Here is a 24,142-nt window from a genome sequence, read left to right as displayed (position 1 = left end):
TCGTTTATCTTGTGTGTCTTAAGGCAGATAATCATTGTCCGTGTGTTCACAGCACTTTGGGGTACCTGCACCCCAAGAAAGCCTTTCCAAGGTCAATTTAGGGTGGTGGTAACACACACAACCATCCAAGACTGACTTCAGGCTGGCTGAGCCCTGGATTTCATCTTCAGCAGGTGACTGAGAGCAGCTGCTCGGTCTAAAGAGTAAATACATGTTAATATATATTAAATGTCTGCTGCTGGATGTACACAGAATCGATTAAACAGAGATACTTCTCAGCTGCCAGCAGCTGATGTTTTTTCCAAGCCAGAGGTCACATCTTTACACACAGTCAAGTCTTCATTGTGTTTTGTCTTCAGTGAACTCAGGATCTTTCAGCATTTATAACCTGAGCCATTGCACTTCTCTGTATTTCAGACAGATGTGTTGTTCTGCAGAGTTTTAACCCTGCTGCTTCTGGTCATCCTGGTTTGCTGCCTCCTCTTTCTCCCATTGAGCAGCTCATGAATAGCCAATTTGTATTTATTTCTCTCCTCTCCTGTGGCTGCTCCAGGGGCTGCAGGAGCCTGGCACAGGTGAGGCTGGCACAGGGCTGGTGGTGGCACAGGTGAGGCTGATCCCAGGGTTTGGTGGCACAGGTGAGGCTGGCACAGGTGAGGCTGGCACAGGGCTGGTGCTGGCACAGGTGAGGCTGATCCCAGGGTTTGGTGGCACAGGTGAGGCTGAGGCTGCTCTGCACAGCCTCCACACATTCATTTTATATTAATTTGATACCAGCCACCACAATGCCACAGTTTTCAACAGTTTTTGATGGAGGACTAATTTCCCAGCATTTTATCCTTATTTCTATTGATCAGCTATCAAAGCGCTGCTTACCAGTCAGCCTCATGGGGTGCTGACTTTTACTGCTGGAATTAATGGAATCTATTAAAGCAGATCATTTGCCAATTATTTTTAATATGATCCTTTTACCCTGTGAAGTTTGGCCCTGATGCCTATGAACACTTCTTTTTGAATTCTGTGGGTTCAGTATGACAATAAATAACTGATAATCTTTCTTTTTTTTTTTTTTACTCCAAATGGGAGAATAGAATTCTTTTAACTAAACATGAAATCAAATATCTTGTGTACTAAGTCAGTGGAAATGTAAGATTTTATATTTGATTGTAGGGCAGAGTGTATAACCAGCGTGGGTTACATTACACTAAAAAGCCAAGCCATTTGGAATTCAGTATGTTTATGTATTTTGCATGCATGTTTATTTAAAACCTTGTTGATAGAGCAGTGCTTTAAAAATGAAGAGAATACTAAAATGTCTGCTTGGACATGTGTATTTTACTTAGTGTTTCAATAGTTAGTCAGGATTGTTAAATGTCAGATATCACAGTGATAAAAGAAATTGATTTATCGCTTCAATTTTACTAACATTTTAGTGTGTTTCATTAAGCACCAATATCTATTTAATTTGACTGTATAAAAGGATTTTTGGATCTTGGGATCTCAGCTTCATAATTTGGAAAGTTCCTTTGGAAAATTCCCATAAGTGTATTTGTTTGTGAAGGTGAGCTTTTTATGGGCTTCATCAAGGAGAACAGTAGGTGAACTAATAATTTAAAAGATATCTGTTTATTAGACTTCTCACAGTAATAAAAGAAAATGAGTTTGTTAGAATCTTAGTAAAATACAACAACAGTTTAATGACTTTTTTTTTTCTGAGTCTTGATACTTTTTTTTTTACTTCTGAGAGTTGTATGCATAAGAAACTCATCAGAATCTGGGTGATAATTACAGCTGTCCTGTCTCAGTTTGGTGGTGATGGTGGCCTGATGTCAGGGATAAAAATACAACTGGGCCATGTGGCTGTTGAAATTAGAAATGCTATTATGGGCAGCATTTTATTTACATAGCAAACATCTTCTGTCCCCCAGATAAAACTTCTGTGCGGGTTGTGAAATGCAGGGATGGCTCTGCTGGGCCGGGCACTGAGCTGGGGCTGTGCAGAGCTCAGTGCCCCACACCCCCAGGGGCAGCAAAGCCTGGCAGCTGCTCCCAGCACTTGAGAATTTTAAAAATATGCTCCTGGATTTTTAAAAGTCTTAAGTTTTTTTTTTTTATAGTTCTTTAAAAGTTTTAATGTTCTCATAAAACTTTGGTAGCTTTCTAATAACGTTTACATATTTGAGAGTCAAAGTTCCCACACAATTTCACGTATAAATTAAATAGTTTGCATAGTTCTCTGTAGGTGGAGAGAAATAATTAATTGATCTTTAAACCAGTGTAGTTAGAGAAGTAGTAATTCCATCCTCCAATCCATAATCACCTTTAGAATTCTAGAAATACCAGATGTTTGAATAAAACTGGATCTTTTTGTCTTCTGAGCTTAGCAAACTTCTGTGTACTCATTTTGTGTCCCATAAGAACACTTCTTCATTTCAATATTCATGGGCAAACGGGAGAGGAGAGGTCATGGAAAAGGCCACTGGGTTTGATTCCAGCTTCTTACAGCACATCTCCAGCCCTGTAAATGGGGCCCAAGGAGGATATTTTCAGTTTAATCCTTGTTTGCCTGCTGCTGGTTGATTTCTGCTGTTCATCTGTGTTTCTGTGGCCATTTGTGGCATGAATTGTTAATATTTGCTTTTACTGTCTCACAGCATCTTCCACAGGCAAAGCCCGTTGTCAAATGGGGTGTGGGTGTGTTTGGGATTTTCTCTGTGTGCATGGGGAGAGGAGTTGTTTTGGTTGTTGGGTTCTTGTCTTGTTTTGGATTTTTTTGTGGCCCAGGCATCTCCCTGATGCTGTTGACAGGAAGGTGAAAGCCATCCCAGTACAGAGTGGGTAATTAAGTCCACTTTGGCTGTACAACTTTGCTGCACAAGTTCTTGCTAGAGATTGAGAATTAGACTATTTACAATCATTTTAGGGCAATTTTAACAGAGCAAGGAATATTTCATGTGAAATTAATAGAGTCATTAAATTTGGTGGTCGAATAAAGTAGCAATCAATTATAAGAACAATTAATAAGAGTACAGATCCCCTGTTACTTCTTTTTTGCAAAACTAATTTGTAAAACTAAGTTATGATCTCTTTTATTCTTCCACAGAGCATAATTTGTTGGGTTGATGCCACTTCCTTCAGCTTGATTACATTAATTAGGCAAAAAACATACAAGACTGCGAGAGGTTCCATGTTTTTTCCTCCCTGTTAGTTTTATTTTTTTATCTTGAGTGCTCAGTGTAAGATTCACTTTTTGATCAATTGCTTGGTTTGTAATAATTCTTTTTTTATTGCTGTACCAGGTATTGAGCCCTTCTGATTGCAGAAAGGACAGAGTGACAGCAGGAGTGCTTAATTAATTTTGCTTCAGGAATTGGTAACGGAGTGATTTTAGGTGAACTGAAAAATGCCAGGTGGCTTTGGGAATAAACATGAGATCCCACAGCTGCTGCCTGAATTGACAGGAGGCGTGGCTGACATCTGCTGATGCTCTTGCATTTCTCTCTGGGTAGTTGGGAAAACTGTTTGCTGCTTGTCAAAGTTAGAGCCCAAATGGCAGAGCGAAGGCTGGAAATGAATTTGGGTGCCAAACCTCCTTAATCCCAGTTCCTGCAGTTCCTGGGTCGTGTGGCGTGTTCTGCAGGATCCAGGAGAGTGTGTGTGCCTCCAGCTGTGGGAGCTGTGGCCTCTGCCAGAGCCTCTCTGGGATGCTCTGAGTGTTTTCTGCAGGTCTGCACTGTGGTTGTCTCCTTGCTGCCAGCACTCTGCTTCTCCAGGTGACAAGGGACAGGAGCAGCCAGCTTTGGGCTGCACCAGGGCGGGTTTGGATTGCATCCCAGGGAAAATGTCTTTGCAGAAAGGGCTGTCGAGCATCACCCTAAGCTGCCCAGGGAAATGGGCATTGTGGAGGTGCTCAGAACCACCTGGATGTGGCACTTGAGCACATGGTGCTGAACATGCTGCTGCTGCTCAGGATCTCAGAGGGCTTTTCCAGCCTGAGCCATTCCCTGAGTCCATGGGCACGTGTGCTGATGAGCAGCAGCTTGGTTGTGAGGTTTGGCTGGAGCACTCAGACTGTCAGGGTCTGTTCTGCTGCCTGCAGCCAGAGCTTGGCATGGCCCAGCTGCTCCTGCAGGTGTTCTTCTGTTCCTGCAGGTGTTCCCCTGCTCCTGCAGGTGTTCCCCTGTTCCTGCAGGTGTTCTTCTGTTCCTGCAGGTGTTCCTTTGCTCCTGGAGGTGTTCCCCTGTTCCTGGAGGTGTTCCCCTGTTCCTGCAGGTGTTCTTCTGTTCCTGCAGGTGTTCCTTTGCTCCTGCAGGTGTTCTTCTGTTCCTGCAGGTGTTCTTCTGTTCCTGCAGGTGTTCTTCTGTTCCTGCAGGTGTTCCTTTGCTCCTGGAGGTGTTCTTCTGCTCCTGCAGGTGTTCTCCTGCTCCTGGAGGTGTTCCCCTGTTCCTGCAGGTGTTCCTTTGCTCCTGCAGGTGTTCCCCTGCTCCTGGAGGTGTTCCCCTGTTCCTGCAGGTGTTCCTTTGTTCCTGCAGGTGTTCCCCTGCTCCTGCAGATGTTCCTGCAGGTGTTCCTTTGTTCCTGCAGGTGTTCCCCTGCTCCTGCTGATGTTCCCTTGTTCCTCCAGGTGGCTGCAGGAAGGTCAGGCTGTGTCCCAGCTCAGCTCCCTGCCCCATTCCCTGGGACATTCCAGCCTGGGAATGCTGTGGGCACACCAAGGGACACCCTTGGGTCTATTGCTGAGGGAAGAGAACAACTGCAAATTTGAGACTATTCTGTGTTTGACTTGCCTCCTTCTCCCCCTTCATTCAACTTTCATTTCCATTCCTGAGTGCCTCCAGGAACAGCACAGCAATGGGAGACTTTCTGAAGCATTCAGAGATGATCAATTAGCCAGACTTGGAGAAGTTTTATTGTGTTGCAACAGAATTTGCTGCACTTCTGTGCTGCAAATTACTTTCTAATCTTTTGGTGGCATTCCTAGCTCTTTATTTCATTTTTTTACCAAGGCATATCACATCAGGAGGTTTATTTGGGAGGGGGATAAATTCAATGTAATTATTACTTTCAGCTGCTCAAGTCTACTCTTGTGTGTGTAGTTCACATCCATTGCAAATGTTTGTACACCTAATTTTTTCTCCTACACTCCTGTAGCCATAGCTCTTCTCTCAGGTAGAGGCAATAACAAAGCAGTTAATTTCTTTTGTATATTTACTTCTACTGCCAAAAATTGGTAAATGCAATTGAGAAGCCACTTGGCAGATGGAAATAAGATGAATTTGCTTGTTCATTTCCCATGACAATATAAGGATGTTTTTGTTCATTGTGTGAACAGACTTGACAGAAATTGGAGACTTAGGCTCAGGTTAAGGTAGGCTAAAGTTTACCTAAATATCTGCTTTGTCCATGCTGTAATTCAGTGTACTCCTTTTTAGCTCCCTTTAATTTTCATCCTCATCGTATTCATGACTGACAGTTTTTGCTGTTAATTCTTTATTAAAATTATTCATTGATAATTTAAAGAAAGATGGGAATTTCATATGAACTGGACATTTCAGCTTATAATAAAATGTTTTAACAGCTGCAATATTAAATAAAACCATAGATATTTCACAAAACTAGTCATGGCCACTTCAAATGTTATTCAGTAGCTAAATTAATGAACAGGTGTAAAATGATAATTTTCAAAAATAATGTATGCTTCATTTTTTTTTTTACTACAGAAGTACAAAAGTACTGATGGTAGAATTTTTTCCTAATTAAGTCTCTAAAGTATTTCAACCTGTTAGTGTGTGCTCTTTGCCATGACTATCATTAGCCTTGCTTAATGTGTTTTAAGCTTGCATAAGGTTTTGTTTAGGGTTTTGTACGCCCTGGCTGGGTTTGGAGGGTTTCAGGCAGGACACTTGCAGTGGGATTAGGTGAGTTCCCAGCTGAAGGCACAGCTGGAGCTGCCCATGCACTGGGAAATGTCAGCTCAACAGCAAACAACGCCTTGCAGCTTCTTGCATCAGATCTTTCCCTCCAACTCTGATAAACAAATGTATTACTGCTAGCTTAATAGAACTTTAAATTAGGAAAAAGTTTTACTTCGGTAGTGTTGGTGTTTCTGTGTGTGTGCTGAAGCTGGCACGGGCTCTCCTTCCCTTTCCCTCTTCTGTCTGTCTGAGGTCAGTATAAAGAAAAGGGCACCCAAAACCTTTTACAGGTCTAAATAATGTGAGGTAATTGTGTGTGAGGGGCTCAGCAGCTCTCCCCCAGAACACATCCCCTGCTCCCCCAGAACACATCCCCTGCTCCCCCAGAACACATCCCCTGCTCCCCCCAGAACACAACACATCCCCTGCTCCCCCCAGCACACATCCCCTGCTCCACACCCGAGCTGACCTGTTCTCCCGTGTTCTGCTGCTGCAGCAGCAGTGCTCAGAGAGTAAGGAACATTCCCCTCTGCTCCACCTTTGCTTTTAAACTTTGACCATCTCTGGCATGGAAACCTGGGTATGGCAGCACCAGCTCTTGGTGCTGTCTCTAAGACCGGTTGGTTTGGAAAAAAGCTGATTTTGAATGAAGATCTGAGCCAGTACCATTATCAAAGTGCTGTAATGAATAATCACAGCACTCAACTCCAAGGTCTGTATGAAGTAATACAGCTGCTGTAGCTTCCAGATTGATTTTTCATCTTGCTTTTCTGAGCTGCCCTGTGCTGTCTGCTATAAAATCCTTCTTTCATCTCTCCCTTTGGTTCTGTGGCATCAAACCAAAAAGTGTCTTGTCTTTGAACAGGCACTTGTGAAAGGAGAGCCTGACGGGGCGCAGGAGGTTGGTCAGCAATGGTGCATTGACTTCTGGAAAGTATCAAGAATCTTTTTAATTGAGTTAATTGTTTTTCCAAATTCCCTAATCCGTGGTTGTGTTACAGTTGAGTCACTGCTGAAATGGGTTGTGTGAGCAGAGCCTCTGGTAGAAGAGGGATGATCTTTGGAGAGTTCTCTGATGCTCCATGTCATCTCAAGCAGTGCTGGAGAGATCCCAGGAGCTGTCCCATCTAGAAATGTTACTAGTGTCTCTTTCTGTCTGTGAATTTGGCCTTGGTAAGATGGGTGTTGATGCTGTATTGTGACTTTAGTGCAGTCACACAAGCATCTGGTTCTAGTGTTTCTCTGGTTTTTGCGAATTGGCATGAAGTGAACTTTGTAGTCTCATGTGTGGGAAGAGAGAACTTTCTGGAAAGAACATTTCCTGTGGCTCTTTCAAGTAGAAAAAAATGAATCTACCCCAGATATCTGATGTTTGTTAAATGGATAATCTATAAGCAGTGGTGTTGCAGCCCTTCAGGCCCGAATAGGTCAGAGTAGCTGTGGTTTGTTACCTTTGGAATGTGTGATCTGCTCTGGTTTAAATGTAGCTCCTGATTTTACAGGCAGCAGAGGAGTGCACCTGCACACAGGTGGGGAAGGTGATGAAGGAAACTCCTCCTGTGCCCTGTACAGGCACAGTTCCTGTTGTGAATTCTTCCTCAGCTCACCCTCTGCATGTCTGCTTATCAAATATTGTGTTTAAACCCCAAACCACTTTTCCTTTTTTGATACTGTAGCAGCTGAATCGCTTAATACCTGTTTTGCATTGCCCTTGAACTTCTGCTCGCAGAGGTGTTTGTCACTTGCTCTTTCTGACTGGTGTGAATTACCACTGTAGGAAGAAAGTTTCCTTTCTGGGAGGTGATATTTGGTAAAAGAAAAACATTTATTACTCTTGTTTTCTTTTACACTGTTACTTGTGCAGTCTGCAAGCCGAGGAGCTGGGTGTGTGTTTTATGCAGGTTTGCCCTTGGTGCTCCCAGTCCTGAGAGCAGCCTGGGACCCTGTTTGGGGTGGGCATGCTTTGGGGGTTGAACTCTTGCAGGGTTTGACTCTTGGACTGATCAAGTTTGCAATGGGTCACTCATCTTCTGGAGTTTGCAATGGGTCACTCATCTTCTGGAGTTTGCAATGGGTCACTCATCTTCTGGAGTTTGCAATGGGTCACTCATCTTCTGGAGTTTGCAGTGGGTCACTCATCTTCTGGAGTTTGCAGTGGGTCACTCATCTTCTGGAGTTTGCAATGGGTCACTCATCTTCTGGAGTTTGCAATGGGTCACTCATCTTCTGGAGTTTGCAGTGGGTCACTCATCTTCTGGAGTTTGCAGTGGGTCACTCATCTTCTGGAGTCTGCAATGGGTCACTCATCTTCTGGAGTTTGCAGTGGGTCATTCATCTTCTCGAGTTTGCAGTGGGTCACTCATCTTCTGGAGTTTGCAGTGGGTCACTCATCTTCTTGAATCACTCCTCATCTGTCTCAGCAGACACAAGCCCAGCCTTTCTCTGTGCTGTACAGAACAGAACTCAAAATGTTTGTTGCCTCCCCATGGGACAGTAATTTTTAACTCTTGGGTGGTTTTTTGTTTGTGTTGTTGAGCACCTGGTGTTATTTCCTGGTTTAATTGAGAGCAATTAGTGCTGAGGGCCTGATTAGTGGCTGAAGAGGCACTTTGGGATTTTAGAAGGAGCTGGGGTCAGTGCTGGGGGTGGCTGCTGGTGCTGCAGGGGAGGGAAGGCAAGGGGAGAGCAAGTGTTGCTTTGGTGTTGGATCATTTTTGTTCACTTTTCTCTGATTCAGGCTGTTTAGAGGTAGCTGGGGCTGAGGGCACTGCCTGCTACTGGCTCAGTTAGTGCTGGCATGAGCATGGCCAAGAGAAACTGATTATTCAGGGCTACAAACCCAGCAGAATTCCTTTGTGCCAGATGTTTTCCTGGTGGTAATGGATGTAAGGAGATAAATACCTTGTTTCTACATTCTTTTATTTTTTTTTTTATTAAAAAGATTGAAACTGAAGTTTTATGCTACTCTTCACACTGAAAATTAACATTTTTTCCTTAAGAAATACCTGCAATTAAACCCATGATGGCTCATTACAGAGCAACAAAAAATAGTGCTCAGAGAACAAAACCGTATTCAGCCTGCTTGAAACTTCATCTTAATTTGACTTTCCAGGTTTTCAGTTACTTTTGAATGACTTAAAATATTCATTAAGTTCAATTAATGTTAAGCACATTAAGATTCTATTCCTTCAGTGCCAAATATGTTATGGGATATTTAAAAGGAAATAAATCCTTGTTAATGGGTTTACTTAATGCTTAAGAAAATTCTGCAAAAATTGACTGTTTTAAATTATGCAAAAAATCAGCTTATATTTTAGGTACTCCAATGCCACATTTCTTTCCATATAATTTAAAGTGCTGAATATGAAACTAGTGAATCTTGCTAATTTAAAATAAATCACTTTCAAATATACACTGTTTTCTTAGTTTTGCTCTTAACTACTGACAACACAAATAATTAATGAAAACATACCTTTGTTCAGTGCGATAGATATCAAATGATTTCTGTTGTTGGCTTTGGATGAAGAACTTACAAATATTATTAATATTTCAATAGAGGGCACTCATGTGCTTCGAGGTAACACCAAATCTCTGTATTTTTAAAAATGCTTGCAGTGAATTGGAGCTGAAGTGAAATTTCATGGGGTTAAAATACATAAATATTATTTGATAGTGCTTGGGAAAATTGTTCATTGTCATATTTTTATTTCTTGCTCCTTTCAGTTTTGGACATTTCCTTTGTTTGGATATTTTACAGTAGGTGCAGGCAGTGCAGTCACTTGGCCTTGAACTGATTGTACAAGATGTATTATTATGGCTTGCTAATGGACTTGCTGTTAGCTAAGATGGAACTCTTGTAATAATGAATAGAATTTAATAAATACCTTCTTTCCAGCCAAAAAGCCTGTAGAAGAATCAGAAGAAAAGAAAGCAGCTCAGTCAAAGAAGAAGATCAAAGAATTAAGAGTTTTGGATGGAAAATCTGCACAAAATTTATGTAAGTGATGTGAAGGGCGGGATGTCAATGTCTTAAGTAGCATCTACACCTCACTGTTCATAAATTATCTTTCTTTGTTTACACTTGCAATTGCTTTTTCCAAAAACTGCTGATTTGAACATGAGCCTTCCATTCCGTGGGGTTTAAATACACGTTCTGAATTCACAATATAATTTGGGAAAAATGAAAAAAAGTAACATGGAAAAATGATGTAATGAGTTACTGGGGTTTTTGTCAGTTAATTTCCTCAATTTACTGTCAAAATTAACTGCTCGTGACTGGAAGTGCAATTAAATGATCACTAATTTGGGCAGAGCACGGTGTGAGTGGGGTTTGGAGGCCATTCCTGATTGTTCCTTGGGTCAGAGCAGTGAAAAATTAGAGCTTCAAGGGAAAATATTACTAGATAGGCTGCAGAGGTGCAGGCACTGCTGCTACAAATGGTAACAAAACCAGCCCAACTTGCTTCTTTCCTCCTTAATTATGGAGGGAAATCCAACATCAAATGTAGTAGAGTCTTTGATTTGAATCAGAAACACCATAAATGTCACTAGTCCAACTGTGCCCATGGCAAATAAGTGTGTAAACCCAAATGTGGACATTGTTTAGTGCCACATGCACGAGCAGAAAATGAACTATGACACAGTTGATAGAAAACTTCAGATTTTGACAGCATGGATGCAGGATAATCAGCTGTAGTTGTTAGGCTGAATATAAAGCACTTTTTAACAACGTTATGCTGATCCATCTGTTAAGAATTCTTTGTAGTTTACTGAATGGGGCTCTCTTGAGATTTTATAACATTCTGAGATGAAATTGCTTTGAGAGCTCCATCTTTGAAGGGTTTGCATTATGTGTGTCTCTTGTATAAGTTCAGTTAACCTAAAAGTGGTAGTGTTAGGGCATTTTTCTTACTTTGCCCAGCTCTTCATTACCACTTTGATGCAAAATCTTTTCTGAAATATCACATAAATATCATTGACCCAATTGTAAGTGCAGTACAGCAATTCATACCTGGTTATGGAAGCAGTAATGGTAATGGATAAAGAGATCTATTATTGGCTGAGCAGGTCTGCTTAAGTAGGAATGCAGATGTCATTCATAAAGATAAAACTTTATTGGGAAGTAACATTGCTAGGGAGCAACTGAGGCTGATTTAAAAGTTAGAATTGTTGTCATAATTTCATTTCTTAGAAAGGAAAGTCAAACTGCAATAGTGTGCCTATGTAGCATTTGTTTATATAGGAGGCTTCTTAACTGTGAAACAATTTAGATGAAGATGTGGTTTTTTTAGGTTACTAGAAATGGTTTGCCTTTGTATATCAATCTTTTCTGACCTTTTTGATTCTAATGATGTATTACTGAATTTCAGCAATATTTTTGGGTTCCTTCCGTTTGCCTTACGAAGAAATAAAAAATATCATTTTAGAGGTTGATGAGGAGAAGCTGAGTGAATCCTTGATTCAGGTATGTGAAAATGCCTCTGCTTTTGGTTATAGCTCCTTTTCCATGTGCAAATGGCAGGAAGGAGTAAGAATTTGAGAGCAGGACAGGGCATCAGCTGCAGGGTATCAGTCGTGTTTCCTGTTCCATTGATTTCACTTCTGCTTTTGAATATGGCCACGTGTAGCACTAAAACTGCCTTTCAAAGCCACAGTTAATAAAAGAATTCCTGGGAATTTCCCCTTTCAAAAGGAAATCTTTGAAAATTCTAGTGTTTCAGCTTTGAAGAGAAGATGAAGATGATTCAGGCTGGTGCATAATGAAGTTTCTTGTGGAAACAGCTCTGCCTGTCTCTAGTGAGGGATGAAACCCCCTGAACTTTTCAGGACACTGCAATTCCTGAACTGCAAAATTCCCTGCAATTCCAGGACACTGCAAAACCTCTCTGCAAATCTCCTCTCAGGCTGGTTTAGTCTCATTTTGAGCCCCAAATCTCTCAGCTGGGGAGTAGAAAGGATGGAATAGAACTTCTGTACGTCCCTCTGTGATTTGCTCCCTGTAGGAGGAGAGCAGGAGAGCCTCTGAGGAGTGACAGTGCAGCAGAGAGCCACGAAACCCCAAAAGTCACAGAGATTTGGCAGCCCAGCAGTGCTGCTGGAGTTTTATTTAACATCATACACAGATTCCTGCAAATCTGAAATCCTGCAAATCCCTGCTGCCACACTGGGCCTGGATTTATCCTTTCATCCATCCCTGTCTCCTGTTTGTACTTTTGACCCATTCCCCCAAGGTTTTCTAAATTAATTTCTTCCTTTTTTGGACCTGCAAAATGGTTATTCTGGACTCTGGTCTAAACTGAGTTGCCTCAATATTTGAGAATAGGTGCAAAGCCCTAATTTTATTGAAGACTTGGTTTATTGATCAGAGATGCCAGATCAGATGATTAAGAAACCTTCAGGTTTAGTAAAATCAAAAATCAAGGAGCAACCCCACCTTGGACAGCTGAAGTGCAAAGCAGTTTCATATTGATCTCCTCTACTACAAATACATTATTGCTTGGATTTCAACTTGTGTAGATATGAAAACATTACATATTAAATACAATCTACACTTTAAAAATGCAATATTTTAATGCATTGTTTAAAAAATATTATATTTTAAATGCAAATCTACACTTCTATTGAGTATTTCTTAACACATAATATTATTCAGTCTTAATAGAAATATTATCATATCTGTATATTGACACCTTAAGATCATAAAATAATTCACAATTTTCTTTGGGGACATGGATAAGCAAATTGAACTTTTGCCTGAGTTCCTGTATATTTGCCATCCAAAAGATCTGTACAATTTTGGGGTTTTGACCTTTTCTTTGTAAAGTATTTTAAAGTGTACTTTGTGCACAGATATTTTGAATGTCTAATGACTGTAATTTTTTTTTTTTTGCTACTTTTGTCATGTTTTACACAGACCAGTTATTTCTTGATTGATATTTAATGAGCAAGATGCAACCATTAGGGCAAAAGGAGATTGTAGAGAGACAAAACTCCTTGATGCTGTCAGACCCTGAAAAATGATACTGCAACCTTCTAATACATTCTTCAAATCAGAGACTGCAGCAGAGCAGTTGATGTCTGTATTAAATAATTGCTGCTTTGATTTGATGTTTATATAATGTTAAGGCTGTGTAAATAAAATAAACGTCCCGTAATTTCCTCGTGCATTTCCATGTTGTGGTATTTTAAGTGTGTTATTTTTAATATCTTAGGTAGTTTAATGTAACAAATTTGATATAATGCCTTGTTTATTTTAGAACCTGGTGAAGAATCTTCCTGAGCAGAAAGAGCTCAATGCCTTAGCTGAATTAAAAGATGAATACAACGATCTCGCCGAGCCAGAGCAATTTGGAGTTGTGGTATGTATTGGTGCAAGGATTGATTAACTGCAGAGTTCCTTTTTGGCACATAAAAAGAAACAAATTTAGGAACAAAATCTTTTTGTTAGTGTTTTTGCAAGACCTGCAGTAGGAAACAGAGTTCCTCTTTCCTGATGAGTAGTAATCAAGAAATTTAATTTGTATTAGGGCAGCCTGGGCAGGGCTGTGAGCAGCCAGACTGGGGCAGATCATCCTCAGGTCCTTTCCTGTGTGCTCCCCTCTGGTTCTGTGCTTCTGGCTGCTTTTCAGGGAGGAATTACAGTGCAGCATGCCAACCAATTCTTTGTCTGCCTCTCTTGCCTTGGATGTTTATTAAACAATTCTGAAGGACCCTCTGCCTTCAAGCAGATAAATTTCCAAGAGCCCATGGAAGACCCATTTACCCCCTGACATTGAGAAATCTGATAAATTTGTTTTGTATCAAAACCTGTAAACAGCTGAAAGAGTTATTATGTCCATATCTATATTTTATATGGATGTATGCATACAGATATAAAACATCTGTATTTATACAAACACAAACGTGCAAAATGGCTCAAGGAGAGGTGTGAGTTTATACTAGAATTAAAATTGTGGCTTGTGTTCTGCTCCTTTCAGCTAAATATCTGTTTGGCAAGCTATTCAAAAGTAAAGCATGTCATTATTTTGATTTAAAAACAAAATACAGTGAGTTAGGACCAATAAAGAGAAATAAATAAACCAGAGCTCCACCTTTCTTTGAATACCATGAACTAAATGAGATCAACTTGATTGAAATCTGGATCTATTTAAGAGCAGGGCTAGCAGAATGGCTGGGGCCTCTCTTGGAAGGAAATTCCAGCATTTGCAGAAATTCTTTAATGGTGGCACACTGAGTTCTGAGTTCTGTTCCAGCCCTTGGGAATCACTTTCTGCTCCTGGTCTTCCAAAGACCTCGGGAGTCTTTAGGCAAATGAGCTCCTGTTTTCACTTCCCTTCCTCAGCCCAGGAGATTAAAATGTTGCTGAGAGCCTCTGTAACGTGCTCAGGATTTATCCCCAGCTCCACAGGAGCCACGGTTGCTCTTGCTGGATTTTTAAGGCATTATGTACATTAAAATGCATTAAAACAGAAATAGAGGCCTCTTAAAAGACTTTCTTACTGAAAAGCTCTGATTTGAGCATAATTTGGCTTCAGAAGTGCCTTTTGAGTGCTTTTTTTTAAAAAATTATTTTTCAGTTGGGGAAGTAACAGAATATTATTTGTCCTAATGAGATTTTTGGAGAGGATTTAGAAAATTAAAGATATCAATGGCTTCTTTTGAAAAACTCTAGCCTATTGATTTTTTTTTTTTTAATAAATGGCATAAAGTTCAAAAAAATCTTTTATTTCCAAACAAATATGAGGAATTTTAGAAGAAGTAGGACACATTACTTAGCTTTGCTGCAAGAAGTAAAACATTGCCATTTATTGATCTGTAACAAGCTAAAAATCTCTATAAATACATATTTGCTGCTTTCTTTGAAGCAATAGTAGCATGCATATATATTTAAAATATAAACATATGTATTATATCTTTAGACAGGTCAAAACTTATCTATGAATATGTGTATCGTGATATATGCATATATTATATATTGTTTTATATTTACATCGATTTATGGCCATAACTAGGGGGACAGAAGTGAGAAATTTTTGTCAAAGTGAGAAATTCCTTGGGTTTTGTGCAGGGAGGATATCTGGAGTGTGTTGAAGGGAAACGCTCAGTGGAAACAGGCAAGGTGGAGGTAAAACCAAAGTGGAACTGGAGCAACCCTGGGCTTTTCCTCTGGTCAGTTAAAAGCCATCCAAGTTCCTTTATTTCCAGCAGTCCCAGTGTGGGCACTGTTCCACAGATTGGTGTTTCTGAGGAAACACTGACTAGAGGAAGTTGAGAGAGTTTCCAAGTATTTAATGCAACATTAATTAGCAAAAACTGCTTAATCAAACATCTCCAAATGGTGCTGTTTGCCTTACGAAGGAACCAAGTTTCCTGAAGCTTGTTTGCTTATTCAGCTTTGCCATCTGCTTTAATAAAAACCAGTGCTTTGCCTTATGGGTCCTGCTTCTGTCTTATTTCTAGAGGCCTCTAACTGCATTACTGGTGCTAAAATGCTGACTTTGTTTCTGATTATGATATCATGGAACTGGCCATTAAAGTGGAAGAAATGCAGCTGAACTTAAATTCGTGACTGAAGTTCTTTTTTTCCAATGTGTCAAATTAATTTTTGAGTTTCTCATTAATAATCATCTTAACCTTGGCTTTAGGAATAGAAGACAGACTACCTTAAATAATATTTAATATGTGTCCCCTTATTTTTATGTAGGTTTAGGTGTGTTAATTATTAAGATATGTTAATTGGATAATCACTTTGCCCATCAAATTTAATAAAGGCTGGAATAAGTTACTTAAAATTCATGTAGAAAAGCCGTACTTAGTAAAAGATTAACTTATTTGAAGGAACCAATTAACTTAAAATTCAGCTGATATGTAAATGAAATTTGGAACTGCATTTTCATTTAGATGAAATGTTAAAATCAATTATATATTCTAATTAGTTATTGGAATTTTTGAAGCTATATCCTGGGATCAAAAAGGCATCACAACTTCCTGTCAAGGAAAGTTTGCACTGATGTTGAAGTAAGGCAAGAAAAACAGATGAACTAATCAGCTGTGTGACTGCCCCAGCTAGGCAGTGTTTTACCTGGGCTCCACATGTAAATTAAACCTTGTGCTCCAGAGTTCATTTGTGTGTGATATGGGAACAGCTGCAGCTCCAGTAAGGAACTGCATTTCCACTTCAGTGCCAGCTGAACGTTTTTAGTGTCACAAAAGCATAAATTTGGCTGAGGAGTTGTATAAACTTGCATATCCTGTGACCCTTTTTTCCCTGTGTAACCCTGTCGTGAGCAGTCCTGGCTGGGGGGCAGACAAAGTGGGGAGAATTGTGCAAGTTTATTGCACCTCCATTGGTTTACAGTCAGTCAGTCTTTTAAATTGAATTTATTGGCTGCTTGTTTGGCCTCATTGTAATTTTGTGAGCTGCTGCAGAATTAATCTTCCTAGAACGTTTCCAGGGGAAAAAAAGTAAACTTTAATATAACATAGGTAAGAGGCTAAGTTGCCTTAGTAAGTTGACAAATTTTTATTAGAGGAATGTCAGCTTTTTCTTAGGAAGTGAGGCAAATTTAATTGTGCTTTTTGCCTTTCTCCAATAGCCTTTGATCCTTGTTTTAATACAGGACTTGAGAATTGAATGATGATAATAAAGCATAAAGAACTGAATAAAGAACTTGATTAGGTAGAGAGTTCAGACAAGACCTTTATGAGAGCCCAGAAGGGGAAATAATGACATGCAGCCCATCACTGACAGTCAGCTGGAAAAGAAATATCCATTTTCTTGCCTCTTTAACTGTTTGCAGGGGAAGCCAGTGCTTGCTGTTGTAATGTTTCATTTCTTACATGCTTTTGACACTAATTTTATTTAGAGCCATAAAGAATTTGAGCTTTCCAAGTGAATGTAGGCTTTGCTCCTTTCCTGGTTCTAGGAGATTGCTCCAAGTTCAGAATGTGATCCCTCCTTCTCTGCCACTGAACACGTGGATTTAGGAACAGGCCCACAAAAAGGGGAAATCAGGGCAGGGTGGGGCAGGAGGAACTAAAATGGTACTTGTGGCCATCTTCTACTGATACCTAAAGGGCATCAGTAGGATATACAGTAGAATATACACATTTTTATGTGTATAAAATACACAAAATATACAATAGAATATACAGTAGAATATACACATTTTTATGTGTATAAAAATGTTCTACTTTTAAGGAAAGAACCCACATGAAACAGCTCTCAGGAAATTATCAAGATAGTTTTAAAATATTATGTAGGTCAGGGACTGGAATTAAAACTTACTGCTGTGTTGGTGGTCAAAACCTAATAAATGATCAATGTTCCATGACACTACACAGTATTAAATAAAGGACACCTCTCTGAAGTTTAAGGATTATTCTTCACAAATGTTTATGTCTCACTCTCCTGTGGGCTTGTACATGTTTTGTTGCACTTTGGTTTTGGGATCTAAAGCTTTCAACAATTTTTTTCTGTGCCATTTTGAGTAAAAACAGCAATTGGAGATTGTTCTACAAAAGTTAAAGCAAATTATGTGATTAATTTTAATTTCCATCTACTGCAGATTAGTGTAAGTAGGTCCTTTCAAGGCAGATGTTTTCAGTATGATATTTCTGAAATGCAGGATGATTAGAAGAATAATGTTTCAAGACTTTCAATGATTTTGGCTTATAGAGGCTCAGAGAGAAATTTGTGACAATGGAGATTTATAAAAAAAGATCACTAGTTCTGCTGAAATGCTTCTTTTCTGATCCTTTCCTTTTCCTTGTTCCAGCCTGATCATAGGAATTGTTTGAGACCATCTGGAGCGCCTTCATGTTTATGTTCATTTTAGAATGAATTCATTATTATTCAGGCCACTCCAGTCCTTCCTGTGAAAGTTATTGCTGCTGCTTCTGGTAGCTGTTGGGAGATAGCACTGCTAGAAAAATTGTGGTTCTTTAAAGGACCATGGCCAAATTTTGGCCAACAGAGACAGGAGCACATCAAAATCTTCCTGTTTTGCTGGTCAAGATCTGTGATTTGTCACATAGCAAAGCTTTTCTGGCTAAATGCTTCAGGAACACTCCTGATGGTGAATACACTGGGGAAGAAATCTTCCTGTGTTCTGCTAAGTAAAATGAGATAGATTTGCAACATAACCATTCTTGCAATTAAATTAAAAATTTCAAGTGGTTTAACAATGCTCAGTACATCTTTTTTTACTAATTTAAATCCCTCTTGTGAATTACGGTGTGCTAAGTGGGAGGAAATAACTCTGATCACTCGTGCAAAATATGACAGACACGGCCATATTTTGTTACCTAACTAGTGAATTTGATCTTGGGGATTTAAATTAACGAATCAGCATTGTGGATTATTTTCAGTATCTCTGTCATTTGGCATGTTACAAGGTCAGGATTTATAACCTGCCATCTTTTTATCAGAGCAGGAAGGAATGAGGGCTGTGCTGTCTTTGGCCAAGTTTCTGTTATCATGATTTATTAAAAAATATGGATATTAATCTAGCACTGATATCCAACTGTGAGGGACAAAAACTCTCTAACAGTTTAAAATTAGAAAGTGTGTGTTTATTGTGTGTGGGATCGCTCCCAAATCCACACCACACCTTCCAGGTGATTACAGAGTCTTTTTATCCATACAAGTATTGAATACCCAAAATACAAATCCATATTCATCATTTTGGTACATTCCATTCCTCACTTCGTATGCTGATCACTTCAAAGGCCATTCAGCATGTGAGGTTTGTCCCTTTAAATGGGTCGGTGTCCCTTTCATGGGGAGGGGTCCCAAAATGAGGAAGTCAATGAAGTTTTCCTCGTTCTGACCTTTCTACCTTTTCAATGCCAATATGACAAATGAACTCTTGGTAGAACTCCCATTCCTTGTCTTCAGTTGGTTTCAGAACAGAGGAGGCCACAATTGTCTTATGTTCCTAAAATCTCTTTGTCAGTTTGTGTATTCTTCATTATAAACCCAGCTAACTAAACATTGTGCTGAAAAACAATCAATTATTAGTTAACTACTAACTCTTAACTTCATCAAGGCCTATTCATTTATTTTAATAAACTCTAGTAAGGATTATTTCTAACTAAAATCTTAGCTCCTCTAAAATCTCTAAATTCCTTAAAATTTACGTTTCAATCAGAGCAGGAAGGAAAGAGTGCTGTGCTGTCTTTGGCCAAGTGTGTGAAGCACAGCGGTGCTTGGGAAATGCAGGGCGGGCAGTGAAAACACGCAGGAGCTGTGGGTTTGCTGGCTGCACAGCACAGAACAGGGTTTGAGCGTGAGCTTTGCTGAGGCTCAGCGTTTGGTGGGCTGTGTTTGCTGTGTCCTTGCAGATGAGCTCGGTGAAGATGCTGCGCGCGCGCCTCAACGGGATCCTGTTCCGGCTGATGTTCGAGGAGCACGTCAACAACATCAAACCCGACATCATGGCCGTGACCCTGGCCTGCGAGGAGCTCAAGAAGAGCGAGAGCTTCAGCAAGCTGCTGGAGCTGGTGCTGTTCCTGGGCAACTACATGAACTCTGGCTCCAGGAACGCTCAGTCTCTGGGCTTCAACATCAGCTTTCTCTGCAAGGTAAGCGCAACCCCCAGGTGAAACTCGGCCCTCGGGAGGAAGAGCCCAAAGCAGGGCAAGCTTCACTCACTGACCTGCCATGTGCACCATTCACATGGCTTTTGGAAAATTTCTGTTATCAATCTATACCTACAGGTCTGATTAACAAATCACAACAAAGACAAGAATTTTTAATTACAGGTAAAGACAACAATACGAGTCTTGGACTATTGATTTTTCCAGCTGTCATTTCAATAAACTCCAATGGTTGTAGCTCTTCCACTTAAAACACCAATACTAATTCTACCTAAGACACCTATTGCTTTTGCAATTGCTTTAGCTATGGATATATTCAGACAAAATGTATCTCAACCAAATGCTTTGCTAGCTCATCAAACTGACTGCACCTCTGTGTTTGGTCATGGGCAGGAAGTACACAGGGAGCATTCCCAACATTCCTTGGGGAATTTGAAGGTATCTTTATTTTTTGCTCCTGAGGAATGTATTTCAGCTTTCAAGCTTGTCTAGTAGAATTTGGAAGCCTTTATTTTGCATTTTGTTATAATAACTCCTTTTATAGCTATATTATAACTATAGTTATATAGTTATAATAACTCCTTTTTTAGACCAGTGACTATCATTTAGTGGACTTTCTGCCCATGATAATAGAACTTTATTATTTTTTTGAGTCAGCTGTCAGCGAGGTGGAAGATGTCTGTGTACACAAATCTATGTGCAAAATACACACACTTGATGATGAGGAATCCTAATTCTTTTCATTGCAACCAGAGTTTTGTATTGATTTTTTTCTTTTTGCTTGTTTCTTGAGCAATCTTAAAATTAATTGTCTGTTTACTGGATGCAGTACTTACATTATCCACTCTGAAAAAAAAAAAAAAAAAAGAAGTAAAAAGGCAAGTATTGATCTGGGATAAATATTTGGTTTTGGAAAATAATTTTATTACTGAGCTGGTTATTTCATACACAGAGATCTGTTTTGGATAAAACTTTTATTTAAACATGATAAAATAAAGCACAACTCCTTCCTGCCTGGACTGAGGCAGAAGACTAATGACTGAGGAGTAATTGCAAATCCTAAAAAACAGATCATCTCTGGATTTTGTATTGCAGTGTATTATGTTATTGAAGACAGAAATCATCTACAACCTTTGGTTGTAGAGGTAAACAACCTTTGGCAGAAGGCAGAGAACTTAGTTTTGTTCAAATAAGAGACATCAGCATCAGAGTTCCTGGGATGTATCATGAGTGGCCAGGGAGAGCAGCTCTTCCTGGGCCTGCACCAGAGCATCTTCACTGCCCGAGCTTGGAATGCTCTGTGAAAATAGAAATACAGCAGAAAAGTGCTCAGGCTGAGGGAGGTGCTGCAGTAATCCACTAAAGGTGAAGTTTGCTGTTTAATACCTCCAGAGGATCCAGCTGCTTTCTGAACCCCCAGTGCAGCAGGAGTTCCCAAATTCTGCTCTGTGGGAGGGGAACTGAAAGGGAAGAGGTTTGTTTTCGGGATGTGCAGGTACAGCTGCTGGTGCTGTGGTGCTGAATTCAGGTGAGGACCAAGGGCTCAGTTCCAGTGAAGCTTTTGCAGCCTTCTGGCTGGATCGATGTGTGTTCATCTGTTAAGTGGTGCTACGTTGCTTTTTGTCCATAGTGCAAATAGAACAAGACAAGCTGTTTATCCACTCTGAGCATTACTGATGAGGGGACATTTATTGTCCGGCAGCCCTTGTTCTGGGAGGGGGGAAAGATTTCTAGGATAGGAGAAGGTCTATAATCTCATAAAAATCAATAGAGAGCCTTTTTATAGCTATAATAAAGTGTCACTCCAGTGATGGTTCGTACATAATTTTTCCCTTGTGTTGGCTGCCAGTTTAACCCTCACACCTGAGAGCTGCATCCACAAGCACCTGGAGAACCCAGCCCCGTGCTGGCACTGGGTTATGGTGTGATTGGTGTGGGTTAAATGCTTTGCTCTGTGCCAAGGGAGAGTTTTGTTCTGGTGGTGTTTTTCTGGCTTACAGGATTAAACACCTTACTCTGTCTCCCTGGGTTTGAGTGGTTGTGCTGTGTTGTGCTCTGTGTACCTTGGCTGTTAATCCTTTCCCAAGCAATGGATCTCGTGCTTTTGACCCTCAAATTAATGCTTCAGCATTCAGCTGGAGCTGCTTTCTGTAGCCCACACTGATCTGGCAATTTATTTCATTTATTTTTAAACTGAATTTATTTCCAAATTCTGTCTCTCGGGTAAAGAAAGGCGATAGACTCAAAACCTGTATTTTAAAATTTGAACACCACAGTGTTAAAAATTTATCCTGAATCATAGAATGATAAAATATTCTGAGTTGGAGGGGACCCACGAGGTTCATCAAAGTCCAGCTCCTGGTCTTGTAAGCACAACTTAATAGACTCTTTTTGCTTTTCATCCACTTGGCTGGAGTGTGTAGAGCAGCAGAAATCAAGCTAAGCCATTAGGTTCTTTACAAGTCAAGGAATGTTATATCTATTGGGCAAAATTACTGCAAGTAAATAGCTGAACATAAAAAGTATTGCATTTATATGCAAAAAAAATTAAATAATGGGTGTGTTACTGAATATGAGCATATATTGAATATGAGTGTATGTTGAATACAAGTGCAGGGTGTGAATACAGACACAACCAAGCTGCCACCTGCCCAGTTCCTACCTTCCTTTTCTATTTTTATATTTAAATATTATGTGCTAAACTACACTCAAACAGCACCTATCTTAAGTTTCACTACACAAGTGGGCTTAGGATTTGATTTTTAAAGTACAGATATTGATTCTAAATATCAAGCAGGCCTATCTGCATCCATTGTGTTAAAGATTAATATAGCAGAGACTTGTTTATGATTGGGCCAAAGAAGTGAATTTTATACGTTTGTTCAAGATCTAAATACATGTTTACTACAAGGTGCTAATGCTGACTCTTGTTGTGATATTGCTCTTGGTGGCAAAACATGTTCCTGTTGTAATTTGAAAGCAAAATAATTTTGTCCATTTAGAAAAAAAAGTACTTTATCCACTTGATGATGTCAGAGAGATCAAAGACTGCAAATCCCACTACTGTTGTTCACAGGCAAATTGAAATGCAATTTCTTTTTTCCATGCAGATGTTTAGCCAGTAAATCTACTATTTTTTTCAAGTCAGAAGAACTTCTATGTATGTAACACATTAAAGCCCTTTAACTGCATACCATTACTGAGCATTGTTTAGTCTTTAATCGCTGAATTGGTATGAATTAAATTGCTTTCTTAATTGCCTAAATACCTTATATTTTTAAAAGCCTGTTTTTCCACTGCACTCATTTATTCCTAACAGGGTAATCCTTAAAGCTGAAAGGCCTCTATTAAATTGAACATCGATGGCAAGCCTGTCATGAGGATTATAGAATTAGAACTTCAAGTGATTTAGAGAATGAGAAAACAAATAGGAGATTTTACACACGCATTATGTATTCTTCTTAAATAAATCCTTTATTTCATTTGTTGTGTATGTTGTAGCTTACTTCTGTGTAAGAACTGTACTAGATGAGTAAAATTCTGTTAGAACAATTCTTTGCAGATGCATTAATAATTCTCTGTCAAGTGAAGAGTGCTCCTCTCAAACTCTAACGTGCACCTGCTCTGTCCTGCCATTGTGAAAAAGAGGGAATCACTGCTCCTGCCAGATCTTCTATCAGCTCACACATCCCTTCTTCACATCTGCACAAAAAGGGGCAGACTCAGAAATTTCGTCTTCAATTTCTTCTCTCATTCTCTTAAGTTCATGATGTTCCTTTGTCTACACATGTGCACTGTGCCATGGGATTTAGCCATAAAGTTACTGGAGAATTGCCACTGGTCCTCTATTCTAGTAACTAGTTCAAGACTTTTATTTTTATTTTTTTAACTAAAAACTCTCATTTCAGCAGTTCATGCATTCAGGCTAATGGAGAACAGAGCCCTATCACTTCCAAGAATACTGATTTGTTTCAGGTCACTAAAAATGCCTCTGCAGTCGAAAAAACAGCAAAAATATCCATTTACCTGTAACTTCCTATTGTGCAGAGTTTTCCTGCAGCTTTTCATAAATGCAGCTGGATGCATTACATTTCCTTTAGCTGCAGCCAGGATTACCTTTGCTTTTTTGTTATTCTCTAATCTGGTAAGGCAGGGTGCATTTATTTTGTGTATCTCTATAGAATTGGTCTCCAAGTCTTTAGCCTAACACAGCATGGTTTAGATTTTGCTCCAAGAAAAAAATAGTTGTTTTAAAACAAGGAGATCCTTTAGTTTGGTCAAAATGCAAATTCTGGCTGTTAGCATGGTGTCCAGCTATGCAGCATTTCAGGGATTCCTGCAGAGATTTGGCATTTATGGCACTGAAGGAATGCTCTAATTTCAGTTCTGTTGAATCTCTGTACACAGCTGGTTTTTACCTGGGGGATTCTGAACTGGCAGTGCTAAAATCTCAGAACTTTATGGACTGTCTTCAGATCTTGTTCTCATCAAAATTAATCATTCTTTCTTAAAAGATGTCATTGGGTAGATTTCTTATGTAGTCCTAAATTATGAGGAATTCAATAAATTTAATTTTTTTAATAATCTCTTTATTTGCAGGCAACCCATTACTGAAATATTTTAAGAAA

The 24,142-nt window shown here is 39.6% G+C and overlaps 1 protein-coding gene across 6 annotated transcripts in view; it reads left to right on the top strand.

Annotated features, from left to right (window-relative positions):
• The window catches only part of DIAPH2 (diaphanous related formin 2), a 170,455-nt gene that overhangs the window by 50,270 nt on the left and 96,043 nt on the right, over nucleotides 1–24,142 (top strand). For all 6 annotated transcript variants that reach the window (XR_012055916.1, XR_012055915.1, XM_072929021.1 and 3 more), the window contains 4 exons: nucleotides 9,811–9,912; nucleotides 11,285–11,379; nucleotides 13,172–13,273; nucleotides 19,260–19,499. Coding sequence is in view for 4 of the 6 variants with exons in the window: in XM_072929021.1 (XP_072785122.1) it covers nucleotides 9,811–9,912; nucleotides 11,285–11,379; nucleotides 13,172–13,273; nucleotides 19,260–19,499 (539 nt within the window). In the remaining 2 variants the exon portion in view is untranslated. The remainder of the gene's footprint in view (nucleotides 1–9,810; nucleotides 9,913–11,284; nucleotides 11,380–13,171; nucleotides 13,274–19,259; nucleotides 19,500–24,142) is intronic.

The sequence above is a fragment of the Taeniopygia guttata genome, chromosome 4A, assembly GCF_048771995.1.
Source record: "Taeniopygia guttata chromosome 4A, bTaeGut7.mat, whole genome shotgun sequence".
NCBI lineage: Eukaryota > Metazoa > Chordata > Aves > Passeriformes > Estrildidae > Taeniopygia > Taeniopygia guttata.
The sequence above is the reverse complement of the archived record's forward strand: the minus strand, read 5'-3'. Positions and strand labels throughout refer to the sequence as shown.